The sequence below is a fragment of the Clarias gariepinus genome, chromosome 25 (genome assembly GCF_024256425.1).
Source record: "Clarias gariepinus isolate MV-2021 ecotype Netherlands chromosome 25, CGAR_prim_01v2, whole genome shotgun sequence".
NCBI lineage: Eukaryota > Metazoa > Chordata > Actinopteri > Siluriformes > Clariidae > Clarias > Clarias gariepinus.
Genome location: NC_071124.1, coordinates 2,575,502 through 2,592,099, shown reverse-complemented (window position 1 = coordinate 2,592,099; position 16,598 = coordinate 2,575,502). Strand labels below are relative to the sequence as shown.

General features: G+C 38.2%; 1 protein-coding gene across 1 annotated transcript in view; it reads left to right on the top strand.

Moving 5' to 3' along the window:
• Nucleotides 1-16,598, top strand: part of cdh12a (cadherin 12, type 2a (N-cadherin 2)) — a 71,720-nt gene that overhangs the window by 39,834 nt on the left and 15,288 nt on the right. The window contains exon 6 of the mRNA XM_053486965.1: nucleotides 801-988. Within this exon, the coding sequence (XP_053342940.1) occupies nucleotides 801-988 (188 nt within the window). The remainder of the gene's footprint in view (nucleotides 1-800; nucleotides 989-16,598) is intronic.

Sequence of the window (16,598 nt, the reverse complement as noted above, 5' to 3'; positions counted from 1 at the left end):
GAATATGGTCTGGGGTTCATGCTGTTCTGCTGTGCAGTAGAATATATTTTAATCACCAAGGAAGCACTATTGACCTTTTATGTTACTCATTAATTAATTTATACTACCTAATTCAGAAAGTTCAGTGTGAGTCTCGGGGTCTATAGAAGCTTAGGCTTTAATTTACTGTGTATCTTATGGGAACGTCATGCATGGCATCCTAACCCTATGGCTTTTAATTAAAGTTTTATGAAGATGAGACATTTTGGTTTTCCGTGGCTGGATAATTAAAGGTGTCTTTAATTTCTCTTATATTCCTTCTTATTTCCCACCAGCACCTAATTACATTGGGGATGTTTTTTAAGGTTTTTAAATTTAGCCTTATCTGAGAATTGCAAAACAGTGCTTTGCATGCTGGCATCAGGAGTGAGAGCTGAAGGATCAAAAGCAGCTGTAAACTATTATTTGTACCTCTGAATGCTGTAATTAACCAAACAGCGTCTTTGTGTGCAACAAGGATCCGCCATAAAGAGCGACCCGGCACGTTTCAGGGCATTAGATCCACGATTGTTCTTGATTAAGCCAGCTGGGGGGGCCTCGCCGACACAAATACAAACAGCTTTGTCGGATTTGCAAATGTGATTGCGACGGCTGTACGCTCTGCCAGAGCAGCTGAAGTGATTAGCGAGAAATGAGTGCTAACTACCTCCAGACTCCGACTCTCGCTGCGATCCTCTTTAAGTCTTATCCTGAGTGACAGGTTTGGGGCTGATTTGTTCTACTCCTCTAAATCACACCGTGCTTGTGGTTATCTCTAACAGGTGTCTTTCACCTGCGAGTTCCTGAATCGGCGCCGGTGGGTTCCTCGGTGGGAAAGATTAAAGCTCACGATCTGGATGTGGGGACGAACGCCGAGGTGGAGTACAAGATCGTACCAGGAGACAGCAGCGCAGTGTTCGACGTCCACACCGACGCTCGCACGCAGGAGGGCATTGTTGTGCTCAAACAGGTTTAAAGAAAAGTTTAATACTAAATATGCTTTTTTAATATATTTAAGCTACACATACAAAAACATATTTTTTATTTGAAATATAATTATTGGTTGTTTACGAAAATAATGACATTTAACCAAATTTTGTTTTATTGCGCCAAACCAAAAAAAGAGATGTTTACATATAGCTTAATACAATAATAATAATAATAATAATAATTATTATAATAATATATACGTATATATAAATTTTATGCAAATGTATAAAGTTCATAAATAGATTAATATTTGCTCATTATTTTCATGTTAAAAAGTCAAAAGAAAACTTTAAATATTATATAAACAAATGCATGAACAGACAACTATATGATTATATATTAAACTGTAATGCCACAAGACGATGTTTGCAATAGCTGCTGTAGGTTAGACTTATTAACATTTCCGTTTTGTAAGCTGCAGTAGGTAAAAAAGCTTTAAATCACTAAAAGAAGCTAATCATGTAAAAGGGTTACATTTATCATAGCGAGAAATTCATGTACTTCTTTTCATTATATAACTCCGGAGTTTATAGTGAAAGCTGAGGCTAAGCTAACTTATAGCTGACAAGCTTATTTGATGTCACTGTTGATTAAGTTATGTAATTAAAACCCTGTCATTGTTCTATGCTAGCACATATATAACATCTAACCGCGCGTTGTGCTTCTTTGCTCCAACATATTTTCCACACGTCTGTTTTCACCCCAAGGGTGAGCGCCTCTTATTACAGCCCACCATCCTGCCTGTGCTCTGTGAATAATGCATTACCAGCCATAAAACTGTTATTTTCTACACACTGCCTACTCCAATCAAAAATCAGATCCATCATCTCCTTAACGGTGGTTACAGCTTTCCCCGGGACATGCCGACACCCCGACGTACAAAAAAAAAAAAAAACGCTCGACGCAAAAAGGCGAAACCTCTTGGAAACGACACACTGTGTGATTTTGGCAGGAAGAAGAAGAAAAAGTGGACTATCTTTCTGGACTTCAGAAACCATGAATAAATAAATTGGTGCTCGGCGATCAGCTCTACTACCTCTTGATACGACGTGACAAGTAGAAATCCCCCGCACATCATCTAACGAAGCCCACTCACGTCGCCACACGTGTACGCATGTAAGTGCTTCGGTAAAAGCTGGAGGACGGGGCTGAAGTGCACTCGTTCTCCAGAGAGATGGATCGCTTCATCATTACTGTGGGTTTAGCTTAGTGACTCTGTGATGGCTGGTTGAGACTTTCAGGCTCTCATCCCAGATCGCACATATCTGCAGTGCAGAACAGCTATGGGCACAGATATTGTTCCAAAAATGAATAAATAAATAAATAAATAAATAAACACATACATAAATAAAATTGAGAAGCAATTAGACGTTTATGCAAAAAGAGCCGTGTGATATTTTTTATTATTATTATTATTATTATTATTATCTGGTCTTTGATTTTCTTTTTCCACCTGCCTATATTCTGGGTTTATTTTTTTCCCCCACTTTTATTCCCCAAGCTGCATTCAAACTCCTGAGCATCTGGAGAACAAAGTCACCCAGTCCTGACTCTGCAGAACCATATCTGCTGACCCAAAAAAAAAAAAAAGGCAGGAATATGAATATGAGAATGAGAAATCCTCACCGTGAGGCTGAGAACACAGAACAGGGTCAATGACAGAACCGGGTTCCTGACATCGTCCGTCCTTCCTGTTTTTTCTTTCCCTTCCTTTTTTTTCCCCCCTCTTCTCTTTTGCATGAGGCACCTTGGTGAAATGCTGAAGCAGTGCATTCTGGGGTGTCTCCTTGCTTTAGGGAATCAGGTTGCAGCTACTGTACAGGCGGTGAGAAGCCTGGTGGATGTTCGAATGCGTGGACGTACAGTACTGAACAGAGACACGACTCTCTCTCTCACTCGTTCATTCTTATAAAAATCAGCTACATACAGTATTGACATGGACGCTCTGACACGCCCTTCACAGATCCCTCTGTATCCAATCATCTTTTTTATTAATGCATTATGAAAGCTTAACATGCTGCAGCTGTAAAGTGATATCAAACGCTGACACGAAATCGAACGTGGCTCCTTCTTCTCCGACCGAATGAATAACGTGTCATTCTGATGCTTTTCCACAAATACTGCGAGATGAGCCGAATCCCACAAACACATGATCCTCTCTTTCTTTTTCTCTCTCTGACACCTGACTTTATGATGATTTGCACCTTCAGTTCTATTTTTTTCTTCCTCATTAGACTTCTTTCATTCCCAAACCCAAATCCGTAACATGCTTGCTTTAAGCAAAAAAAAAAAAAAAAAAAAAACATGAGCAGACATAGCTAAAAGAGCTTATGTGAGTAATATAGCGGAATTATGGATTTATGACTAAAAGGTAATTAATGCAACGAATTAATTAAAGCCTGGCAATGTGTCATTAGCTTTGAATAACAAATCGAGTCTGCAGATTTACATTAGATTTCCAGTGAAACTTATCCGGGTGTAGGTTTCAATTGCTAACGAACGAGGCAGAGGCGACAGCGCCAAGTGACGAGGAGCAAAAAAAAAAAAAAAAAAAAGGAAATACAAGCCTGAGATGACGTGTGGATGAAAGCTAGGCGGCTTATTGTGTTCTGAGTAGTGCAATTATAAATCTTTACAGTGTACAGGTGAGGAGAAAGAAAAGACAAATTGTTGTGAGGGATGTGTTCTGTCTGAGAGTTACGGAAGCATTTACGCTAAGAAAGTTAGGTGTGTTCAGAGTTCAGTTCTTCACATCTGTTTTTGTTTGTTTGTTTGTTTGTTGTTTTGTTTTGAAAATAAGTTGCACATGAGTTAAAGGACAGATTGATTAACCACTGAAGTACTACACACATCACATTGTTCATTCATAATTTAATACTATTGTAGAAACTCGTCCCTTTAGATGTCTCTTATTAAAGGTTTTTTTTTTCTTTAAACTTTTTTTTAATCCAACTTGCTGTATAACAGTACTTGATCGTTGTACGTTTTTCCACTCTGCACACCACTGACAATGAAGTTTGTTCCTCGGAGAGCGGGTACAATGCAAGTACTCAGGGCCAAATTCCACAACCCTTGTTCAGTGCAATAACATATTCCAAAGTTCAGCTGAGCTTATAATTCATATAACGCTTCTGCGGTCCCACTGAGCTACATCCAGTTGGTATCTTTCAAAGTTACAGTGTACAAATTAAACACTTTTCTGGACCAGAGCTATCCATACAGCCCATTTGTGGGGAAAGAAAAGAGTTATTAGTTAAAACCAAGACCTACAGTATTGCCATGTATTTGCTATTAATGCAAAGACTTAAAAAAATAATAATCTATCCCTTTAGTGTACTGTACATCTTATTTTCTGTGCCATAACAATGTATTTAATAAAAGTCTCAGAAGGCATTATGTTGTGTATCTAAATATATATTTTTTATAGCATAACATACTGTGTTTAAGACACTGGCACAAGTAAATGGAGGTTAGAAAGCCCACCCCTTTCTTTTATATAATGTCTTTATACCCTGTCGATTGTGTGAATATACAGTATACAGTATATTTCCATTATTCCATTGAGGAGCCTCTGTAGTTTGGCGGATTTGTGACTGCAGTCACTCAATACTTTTCCAACAGTCTACCGAAACCTCCAATAATGAACTGAACTTAAACACATCTCCTGTTATACTGAACTTCCAGTCTCACACAGTATTATGCAGATCAATCCCTGCTCTTCGTTATCACCCAGATGAGGATGGGTTCCCTGTTGAGTCTGGTTCCTCTCAAGGTTTCTTCCTACTGCCATCTCAGGGAGTTTATCCTTGCGACTAAACTCCCTTGTTGCCGTCGTCCTCGGCTCACTCATCCAAAGTTCAATCTGATCATTTTGATTCATATACATTTATCACTTTTTATACAAACTTCCATAATTCTTATGATTGTGTAAAGCTGCTTTGCAACAATGACAATAGTTAAAAGCGCTATAGTCGAATAGTCCAACAAGGGGCCGTGGAGGCCAGTGGTGACCCCTGTATTTAATGCCAAGGTTTTGGGTTCCCCTTGTCCACTAGGGCAGCCCACCCCTTGGGCGTGGCTCTGCAGGAGTCTCTGGAGGTGTGCTTTGGTGTCTGGCACCAGACTGTTGGCAGCAGATCTTTGGGTGCTGGGGGTCGTGGAGTGACACCTCCGTGGATTGGACTTATTTGCCTGAAATATCCTATGGGTCTGAAGGTCAGATCAGCCAGGCCTGTTTGGCCCCATGGACGGTAGGTCGTAGTCCTTTGGGTGTTCTGGTGCCTTTTTATCATGAGTAGCACTTCTTTTCTGGTAATTTGTGCTGTTTTGATGATGGATTGGACCAAACAGACTGGCCTTTGATCTCTGTGGGCATGGGTGAGGCTTGTGTGCCCATCATCCTGTCGCCGGTTTACTGGGGTAAAATTGTTATGGCTGATCTGTGTGTGTGTGTGTGTGTGTGTGTGTGTGTGTGTGAAAGAGATTTTCATCTGTTCAAAGTGAGAAAAAAGGTTTTCTTTTATCCAATATTACCTTCATATGCATTTTAATGACATTCTGAGCTTCAGCACTTGGTGGAAAAGTGCATCGGAATTTAGAAGAAAGTGTGTGTGTGGGTGTTTTCTAATCACATGTGAGTCACGCATCACTGTTCTCTCATATTCCCTGATTCTCCGCTGATTACTTTGCTCAAAAGTATACGCTCTGATTCTAAGGCTTTGTGTTTCCTTCAAAGAAAAAAAGTAATAAATAAATATCATTTTTGCACGCAGTCCTGTTTGTTTCTGAAAATGTGTGCTCTCGATCATGACAGATATTTGAGCATTCAGCAGCAAAGGCTGACGTGCCGCAACCTGACACATGCACATAACACTTTTTTTTTTTCACTCTCCTTTTCCTTTTTTTTTCTCTTTTTTATTATGACAGGATGCCAAGGCGAGCACGGGGTGTCTCTGAGCGGGGGGAAAAGTTTTGTGTCTGGCATATGTGAGAAAAAGAATCAGTTCAGACAGAAACTATTAATATTATTAATGTTTTTTTATTACATTTTTTTTTTTACTTTAAACCTGCTTAGACATGTTCGCCTTTGAACCTCCGGTTTTCCACCCGTGAATAATCAAACTAGTGATTAAGCTTTTCAGCTTTTATGAAATCAGTCCTAGTTTGTAAATTCAGCTTCAAACAGCCTGCCGAGGGCTTCTTGTCTAACTTCAAGAGGACGAGAAAGTATCATGTGAGGCGAAGGGACTGTTTACAGCTGCGATAATATAAGTACTAAACAGTATTTACTGTCATTAACTGTAAACAGATGAAAAAACAAAAACAAAAATGATCATTCCTGTAATTGTTATCGCAAGGTAAAGGAAATGAACCGGCTTTGTGGTTTAAAAAAAAAAAACTGCCTCCGCTTCATCACACCGTAATGTTTTTTTACACCGCAAGACTTTTTATCTGTTTTTAGTCAGAGTGTCTAGAGATAAGATAAATCTTAGTGACATGTGCCAATAACGGACGTCTCTGAGCTCACACACGCTACGTAGCGCTTTGCTCCGAGTGTGTTACATTGTGTCCAGTGTTGTGTGAGCTCCATTTTGAAAAGATGCAGCTGTCACATGTCTCAGAGGAAGCGGGTAATAGTCTTCACCCAACCTGTAAAGGTTCAATTTAAGCACGAGTCAAATTCAAATTCAAATTTTATTTGTCACATACACAGTCATACACAGTACCATATGTAGTGAAATGCTTATACGACCGCTATTAAAGCTTATAATAAGAAATAAATATGAATAAAAGAAATACGATAGAAAAATCAAATTAAACTCAGATAAAAATAGAAATAAAAATAGAAATATGCTGTACATAAAAATAGAAATATACTGTACAATAGAACATTTAAGAAATTTTGAGATTAAGATTATTTTGAGTCAAAAAATGATCCGTACTCCGATTATATTAAATCTTCTGTTGGTCTTATCGGCGCTTTACGTCCGAGGCTCCTGTCGTCCCATCGCTGTGAACGTGGACAGAAGCGTTTGGATATCTGAAAACAAAATGCGGAGTGATACTCCATGGAAGGTGAAAGTGTCTTGAAAGAGAATCATTACCGGTGATGAGACACGGATTTATCACTACGAGTCTGAGAGTAAACAGCAGAGTGTGGAACGAAAACATCCTCCATCACTGACGAAGAAAAAAGTTTAAAAGTTGACCATCAGCTGGGGAATTCATCAGCGCTCACAGTTTTCTGGGATTCTCAAGATCCAGAAGTATTGGAACACTATCAGGAAAAAGGTTCCCACCATCGCCAGTGCTCGTTACAGTGAGACGCTTATTAAAGAACCGAAGATTAAACTTCGGATTAAACACAGAGGACTGATATCTAAGGGCATCATGATCTCACGTGACGATGCACGTCCGCTCACTTCTGCCCACACTGTCGACACACTGATGTGTTAAAGCGTCCTCACTATAGTCCTGATCTCACTTCATCAGTCTTTCACCTGTTTGGTCCCGTGGAAGCAGAACTACATGTACAAGGACGAAGATTCACTTTTGATGAAGAAGTGAAGACAGCGGTGCATTTCTGGTTTAGAATAAAATGTTTTTTAATGGTGGAATATGAAAGCTTTTTGACAGACCGACAAAGTGTATTAAGTGTATTAGTTGATTATCTCTATTCAATTCAATTCAATTCAATTCAATTTTATTTATATAGCGTTTTTAACAATGGTCATTGTCCCAAAGCAGCTTCACAAAAAAAAAATTAAAGATTTTTTTTTTTTTTTTTTTTTTTAGAAAAGAAAAGAAAAGAAAATAATTGGAAGTGTGTATGTGTGAGAAAAATGTGTCTAGATAATAATGAAATGAATGAATGATGAATGAAATGTCTCTGATGAGCAAGCCAAGGGTGACGGCGACAGTGGCAAGGAAAAACTCCCTGAGATGGCAATAGGAAGAAACCTTGAGAGGAACCAGACTCAACAGGGAACCCATCCTCATCTGGGTGATAACAGATAGAAATAACATCAAGTGTGTTGTGCAGGTGAAAGTTCAATATATCAGAAGTTGTGTAGATTCAGTTCAGCAGTAGGTGCAGAGGGCAGATGGGGTCTGGATCACTGGAAGCACAGGAGCAGGATGTGTAGCTCCAACCATCATAAAGCAGAATCTAGCTGGAGCAGGTCCTTCTCAAGATGCCTTAGAAACCTCGCAGGGTTGGCCTTTGTCTACTGAAGCTGGCACAATCTCCAGATGTCTCGGGATGGGTAGAAAAATACAGAAAAGATGGAGAGAATTAGCGTAGTTGCCATTCAGGATAGGTGTACTGGAGTATGAGGTTATGGGATGAGTTACGCGTATGCCAGATTAAAGAGATGCGTCTTGAGCCTACTCTTGAATTGGGAAACCGTGTCTGCTCCCCGAACACTGTCTGGAAGGCTATTCCAAAGCTTTGGAGCCAAATATGAAAATGCCCTACCCCCTTTTGTAGATTTTAAAATTCTGGGAATTACCAGAAGTCCGGAGTTTTGTGATCTTAAGGGACGTGGTGGATTATAGCGTATCAGAAGACTGGTTAGGTATGAGGGAGCTAAACCATTTAAAGCCTTGTATGTAAGTAATACTATTTTGTAATTAATTCTAAACTGAACAGGTAGCCAGTGTAGGGATGATAATATTGGGGTTATATGATCATATTTTCTGGATCTAGTGAGAACCCTGGCGGCTGCATTTTGGACTAACTGAAGCTTGTTTATTGAGGATGCAGGACAACCACCTAGTAATGCATTACAATAGTCCAGTCTGGAGGTCATGAACGCATGAACTAGTTTTTCTGCATCAGATACAAAAAAAAATCTAAAAAAAAAAAATTATTTGTCGTTTTTTAAAACGTGAATTAAAACTAATTCTACAGCCAGAGTGCGGACAATTTTTGACTCACGGTCGTAAAAATAAAGATATAAAATAAATGCAATGCAATTTTCGGTTTCTAAATGTAAGGTATTTATAAGTAATAATTTATGCAAATTTATGCCAAATATGAAATATTCATGTGCCTTCTACTTTTCAACCTGTTGTCCTGTATGAACGTCACTTCTTGGCAGAATCACTCACTCTTCGCTCTCGTCTGTTTCTCTAATCATGTGACTAAGTACAAATTTTTGAGACATTCATGAAAAATTTGCAATTTCAAAAAGCTTTTTTGTAATAAACTTTTTTGCACGAATTTGGAATTTTATGCAAATTGTAACCTTAATTAATATTTTAACATTGTTGTAAGCAACTGAAATATCACAAACATTATGAAAAGTTATCATTGCTGTGCAGCCGTCGATTAATTTTGTTTTTATTACACTTTTATAAAGTGATATTTACAACTAATATAGAGAGATATGATTACACCAAAATGATTGTAAATCTCAGTAAAAGTGCTTTGATTAATAGAATTTAATACAACAATGTAAAAAGAATTCTTTTGTAAAGGTACAAATTATTGCCACCTATCTCACACGTTTCAGCGTAGACTTCTTCTTATTTTTCTCTGAACATGAGAAAAGAAAAAAAAATGGCCCCCCTGCCACGTGTGAGCTTTAATCAACTGGGCATAAACACTCACCATTCTACGAAATCTCTCACGTAGCCGCGGACGCGTGATTGATCTAATATGCCTTCAGAAGCACTTCAGCTGAAATTTATGGATTGGATTTTAATGCAGCGTGTTTAGAGCACTTAAAAAGGACGCAGATCCCATAAGTAAGCTTTTACCTAACACGTCATGAATAAACAATCGACCCCAATCAGAGCTAATTGAAGCAGCGTGCTCAGACGCTCTATATTTAATAAAGGCTAAGAAAGTCTCTGTGGAACCTTCTAACAAGCTGGTGATCACGAGGAACAGTTACTGCTTGGATGGTCAGGATTTCCACAGACCTCCTGAGAGAGCCATTTAATGTCTAGGTTACGTTTAGGTTAAATACGTGATATATAATGCAGTGAGAAACTGAACTCATTGATGGTTAAAGAGTTTGCAGACACATTTAAAAGGTTAACTCTAAAAATAATCTGCTGATTTTTTATGTGTTTAAATCAATGATATTATTATTATTTGAGGTTGAAGCCCACGTACATGTCTGTGTGTCTCTCTGTACAGCAGAACTCTCTGTCTAACTTATTAATACAAAGAAATCCCATTCTGTAAGGTTGAGTATCTCACGCCTTGTTTACACTAAGTTGTCCTTTTTTGGTGTTCAGAGAAATACAGACCTGGGGCCTCATGTATCAACGCACAAAAACTTTGCTTACGCCAGTTTTTCACGCTCGCGGTCGGATTTACTAACAGTGAAATTAACGTGAGAATGTGCGTTCTTCCACGCCAACTTCCTGTCTGCCGTACGTGTATTTCTTGGGTGTGTTTGTTTTATTTCCGTTGGCGCCTCCTAGAGGCAATTATGTTCAATTGCACACTACAAAGTATCGCACCAACACATGAAAAACATTGCTATTAATTTATAATTGATAAAATGGGTTAATTGACACAATATGTTTCTACCAATTATGTGATTTAGAACAAATAAAAGCATTTGCAAATGTATACAACCCTTAGTCTATGGCAATGGCAGTGTTGGCCTTATTAGAGGACATTGTCAATGGCCGAATCCGAAGGGATGCGCTTTTAGGGATCACAGTGATTTTCTGGCCCACGATGATGACTGGCTTATTAGCCGTTTCAGATTTCCAAGAGCTATCCTCTTGAAGCTCTGTGCTGAGTTGGGTCCAAATTTGGAAAGAGAGACAGCGAGGAGCCACGCATTACCCGTTCCCTTACAGGTGCAGACAACGCTTGGTTTTCTGGCAACTGGTTCTTTCCAAAGCGAACTGTCAGACCGCTCGGGGGTTAAGCCAGTCGTCTTTGAGCAGTGCAATGCCAGCTGTATGGGACGAGATCATCTGCATGTCCAGCAGGTAGCCTATATAAGGTTTCCATACCATGCAGTTGACCAGCCAAACATTAAAGCGCAATTTGCAGCAATCGCCGGTTTTCCTAATGTAATCGTAGCGATCGACTGCACGCGCACTGCTATAAAGGCGACATCTGAAGACGAATTTGCATACGTGAATCGGAAACATTTCCAATTAATAAATGTGCAAATAATATGTGATGCTCAAATGCACCTAACAAATATTGTGGCAAGGTGGCCTGGGACAACCCATGATTCATTCATCCTCACAAACAGCATGGTTGGCTATGAGTTGGCATGGTTGGCTATGTTAAAGCATGAGGCTCCAGGGTGGCAGGGTGCGCGATGGGTGGCTTCTTGGTGAGTGATGTATTTAAAGATTTTATCCCAGCTAAGTTTTTTTTATTTTATTTAGTTATTAATTCCGGAGGACAAACTTGCAAATAAGACGATTTTTTTTTCCAATTCACATTCTGTGAAGTTTCTCTTCTTGCTTGCTTTTGCCATTGCTTTTTCGTTTGGTTTTGCCAAAGTGGAGTCATTACCATATTTATACGGAGAAGGAAGGCAGGGAGGGGTTTTGCGCTCGTGCACGTGCGCTCAATTTCACGTTAATCCGGATGTACAAAGAGAATATGCGTGGAATTCCGCGTACGCAGTGTTTCATACATCAGATTTTTTTACTGAGTACGCACATTTACAGCTTTGTCCGTAAGCAATGTTTTAGTATAAATTCAACGCAAGTCTTTGTGCATGAGGCCCCTGGCCATTAAAAACACACGTTTCGAGAAAAGGGATCCTGTGATTCGCTGCTGCTGCGCGCGGCAAGCTGTAAAAATGCCCTTCATTACCTGTAGGGGGCAGTCGTGTTTCAGTCTGAAGTATTGTGTGTCTACTGAGCCAAAAATGTGTTATCTCACTTAGGCGCCTATTAAAAGCAAGCGGCAGAGCTTATAAACGTGTCGAGCTCAAACTGTAAATAGTGATATATTATTCTTCATTTTCTTCTCTCCTTCAATGATGATACTGTACTTCTTTAACTGCGCTTTCTTCATTCAGTATTATTATTATTTTTAGTAGTAGTTCTCCGAATGTATTATTATTGTTATTATTCTTATTAATATTGTAACACACCAAGAACACAAACATGTATGATATGTTAGCCTAAAACAATATTGTTTTATTGTGTTTATGCACTTTAAATACACACTAAACAATAAACACTGCCTTTTGCAAAGTGAAAGTGAGTTGCGCGTGCGGCTTTTTGATCAAAAGGCTGATAAACGCGTGCGCAGATATGAGCGGATTTATGGATAAAACAACAGACATAAAATGAAAAAAATATATAATAAATATAAATATGTGCTACTCTGAATACAACGCGACAGCACGCAGGATCCCCGGGCTTTGACTGCACTTCCTCCAATCATTAGTACTGTAGAAGTACACTAAAAAAATGCTGGGTTTCTGTAAACACATCGTTGGGTTGTTTATGCTGGGTCAAAATTCTGTGTTATTACGGGTACTTTAATCACACTGTTGGGTTGCTTTTGCTATGAATACTAAAAGTGCTGCATGATTAAACTTAATGCAGAAAAATAAATGTCTCCGTTTCATCCCCAGACCTTTTGTTCCGGTGTTTATGCAGTAAACCCATGGGTGAACAGGATGATTTAAGAACTTAATTAATCACGAATATATATAAGTGGCATTTTAATTCTAATTAAACATTTTGGTGGTTAGTGATCGGTGCATGGGCGTCACCTCGCACGTCTTTGCAAGATTTTCTTTATTATATAAAAGAAACGTCAGTCCAAAAAAAGAAACGTCCTCTGACTTTCACCTGTTTTTACTTTCAGTAAACTTAATGTGTAAATATTTGTATGAACACTAAAAGAGTCACCACCATAAGACATAAACAAAAAATGTTTCCCAATGTGTCCCTGAATGAAGGGAGGCTCAAAATCAAAAGTACCAGTCAGTATCTGGTGTGGCCACCAGCTGCTTGAAGTACTGCAGTGCATCTCCTCCTCATGGACTGCCTATTGCGGACAGTCTGAGCACTGATGGAGGGATTGTGTGTTCCTGGTGTGACTCGGGCAGTTGTTGTGGCCATCCTGTACCTGTCACGCGGGTGTGATATTCGGATGTACCGATCCTGTGCAGGTGTTGTTACACGTGGTCTTCCACCGCGAGGATGATCAGCCGTCCCTCCCGTCTCCCCGTAGCGCCGTCTTAGGCGTCTCACGGTGCGGACATGACGATTTATCGCCCTAGCCACATCAGCGGTCCTCATGCCTCCCTGCAGCATGTCTAATGCACGTTCACGCAGATGAGCAGGGACCCTGGGCATCTTTCTTTGGGTGTTTTTCACAGTTGGTACACAAGTCTCTTTAGTGTCCTGCGTTTTTAGAACTGTGACCTTAAATGCCTACTTTCTGTAAGCTGTTAAGGTCTTAACGACCATTCCACAGGTGCATGTTAAATAATTGATTATGGTTAATTGAACATGCATGGAAAACATTGTTTAAACCCTTTACAATGAAGATCTGTAAAGTTAATTGGATTTTTACAACATTATTGTTGAAATACACAGTCCTGAAAAAGGGGGGATTCTTTTTTTGAAAACAGATGCTTTAAAATTCAACTAATTCAAATAAGAACTTTATTTAAAGGCCAGACCGACTAAATTTCTCATTCACTGCTCAAGTAGTTAAATATGTTTATACTGTAGATACGTAGGTTACATTTTAAAAGTACAATCGCAAGTAAATTACAAACTGCATGTAATGTTGTAAAATATAAATTAACAGTATTAGACACAAATATATAATATGGTAGTATATATGCAATGAAAAAGCTATTTACACGAGTGCTCAAATGTAAAGCAAACGCAATTATTAATTTATTGTGTATATTTAACTTTATTCAGCCGTTTAAGTTATAGGAAAAATAACGTTCCTACCAGCCTACTATTATTTTCTGTTTAAATTTAAGATGCCCGTGTGTGTGTGCAAAAAGACGAATACAAAAGTGAATAATCGTTAATAAAGTTAGCCTAATACAATATTGTTTCCAATGCTGAAGAAAACATGGTTATGTTTTAGTCTATACGCTGAATACAACGCGACAGCGCGCTCCGAGGTGACACCCACAGAACCCCCCAGTTACTGTAATCCCCCTTCTCACCTTTCATTCACGTTAGGTGTGAAGTTATCAAACCGTTTTTCACTGATGGCGGATTCACAGAATTGAGGGGTTTAAAACGATTTAACAAGACCGAGCAGACCTACATGAAAGGTGAGATGAGGTTGTCGCGATGTTGCGTTGTATATACTGTACAACACGCGTTTATCAGCCTTTTGATAAAAACGCTGCCTTTTGTAAAGTAAAAGTACTTTATTTTAATTTAAAAATTCACAATCACATCACATTCCAGCTATTATTTCCAGCCGTGGTTAATAATGGATGAAATAATTATTTAATGCTGGACACAAACAGCAAAAAACATGATGATTATTATTATAAAAAGCCCGAAGCACTTTGTGTTTATAAAACAATATTTACTTAATATGATACTATATATATATATATATATATATATATATATATATATATATATATATATATATATATATATATATATATATATATTGTTCATTCATGTCTTGGCGACACATTTTTACGTTTTAAATAAGATATGTTGGCATATTCATGAATCAGGACATTCGCATAGTTAACACTATCAGATAGCCTACTATCAGGAAATTAAATTAATTTTAAGACCATTTAAATCGAGGCATTGCCATGTCTTTCACTGTTTTGTCCCTGTTAAGACATTACAAAAACTATAAAAGAAACTTTTAAAGCATAATTTTGGGCATTTCAGTTTATCATTATAAAAATAATATGAACCACATACACTCAGATTCATCATGAAAGATCTGTTGTTAAACAAAACAAAATTCATGTTTGCTTCAGCATTGGAAAAAATATTGTTTTAGGCTAACTAATTATGCACCATTCTTCGTTGTACGTGGTCTGGCTTTTAGATAAAGTCCTTCCATGCGCCATCTGGTGGATATTCAGTGAAGCACAACACATTTATTTAAATTCCCGAATGTTGCTTGCGGCAAGTTACGGCACGCACTGGATAACACGCACATTTTTAATAGTCACATCTGTACACTCCCTGTTCGGTAATCGGAGAGTGAATCACAGATGAGAAATGGAAAAAGTAGATAAAAGGATAAAGATGAAGTTTTGTCTTAAAACCACTCCAGCGTGTTAAAATTCACTTATACCACTTCAGCGCTGTTATTTCAGCCAAAGTGAAAATATGAACTAATCCCAGTCAAAATATTCACTTTATCTTTTCTAATTAATATCTATTGGTGCAGGTGTTTGTTTACATTGAGACAGTAGCGCATTAGTAGATTATTTTAAAGTAGATTATTAAATCCCACACATAACTGTTCATAACATCACTTTTACTCCACATTTAGATTTTAGCACATAACACCAGGCTCTCAGTTCTGGTTTTATACGCCCTCACCTCGGACTGCTGCCCACTGTTTTAAAACCAGTTTGTCTTATATGTTTCAAAACTACAGTATAAAGAGTAAACATACATTGATTTATCCAATCATATTTTTGAAAGTTCAGTTTTTATACTTTCATCCTACTACATTTTTTGAAGAAAACCAAGCTGTCTGTTTCTTGAGGATTTGAGCGACTTGTAGGTGCATTAACGTTGTTTCTGTGTCTTCTGCATACTCTGTGTATACACGTTTATAGACAGTAAACTATTGCGTTGATTGGTTCTGTTGAGTGACGTGTATAGCCACGCCCACCTTAAGAGAAGAAGTATTATAATTGTCGAAAAAAAAAAATAAACGGATTCTGTAACGTCATCTGAGACAAAACTGCTCATAACCTCAAATCTGCTCAACATTTTGGTGCAGTTTTAACTTCAGGCAAATACTGAAGGACTGAAAAACGCTTCATTATATTCTGCCCAGACAGTTTTGCACGATGCTGTGATAGAATCTGGCTGGACAGACAAACAGAAATTTCATGGAGACTGGTTTCTGGTCCTCCAGTGTATGAAACATAAAGATATCATTAAAAGAGCGAGTTTTAACCAATACAGACAAAACCCTTTTTCTTATTTATATAGATAAGACCTTGACTGAAAATCCTCCTGTAACATAGAAATTCTCCAACATGTACATATTTGTAATTTACTAAAGCTCAACCAGTGCTACTTATCTATTTATAACTACACGTATTGACCTTGAAATGAGTTAGTTCATGTTCTTGCTTATATAATAGTATCTAGAAACGTATTTTTCCCTTACTGCAACTTATTTTTGTGGCATTGGTGGATCAGTGTGTTAAGGCTCTGAGTTACAGATTGGAAGATCAGCGGTTCGAGCCCCAGCTCAACCAGTCTGACGCATGTGCAGTACACTGTCAAAATGTTCAAAACGTACAGTTTGGGATTTGGCACAAAACTGCTTCACTTCCACTTGACATTTAGATTTTTATTTATGTTGCAGATTTAACTTCTGGTAAATCCTGAAAGACTTGCAAAGTTTTCTTAAATTCACAGCGTGATGCTGTAACAAGTTC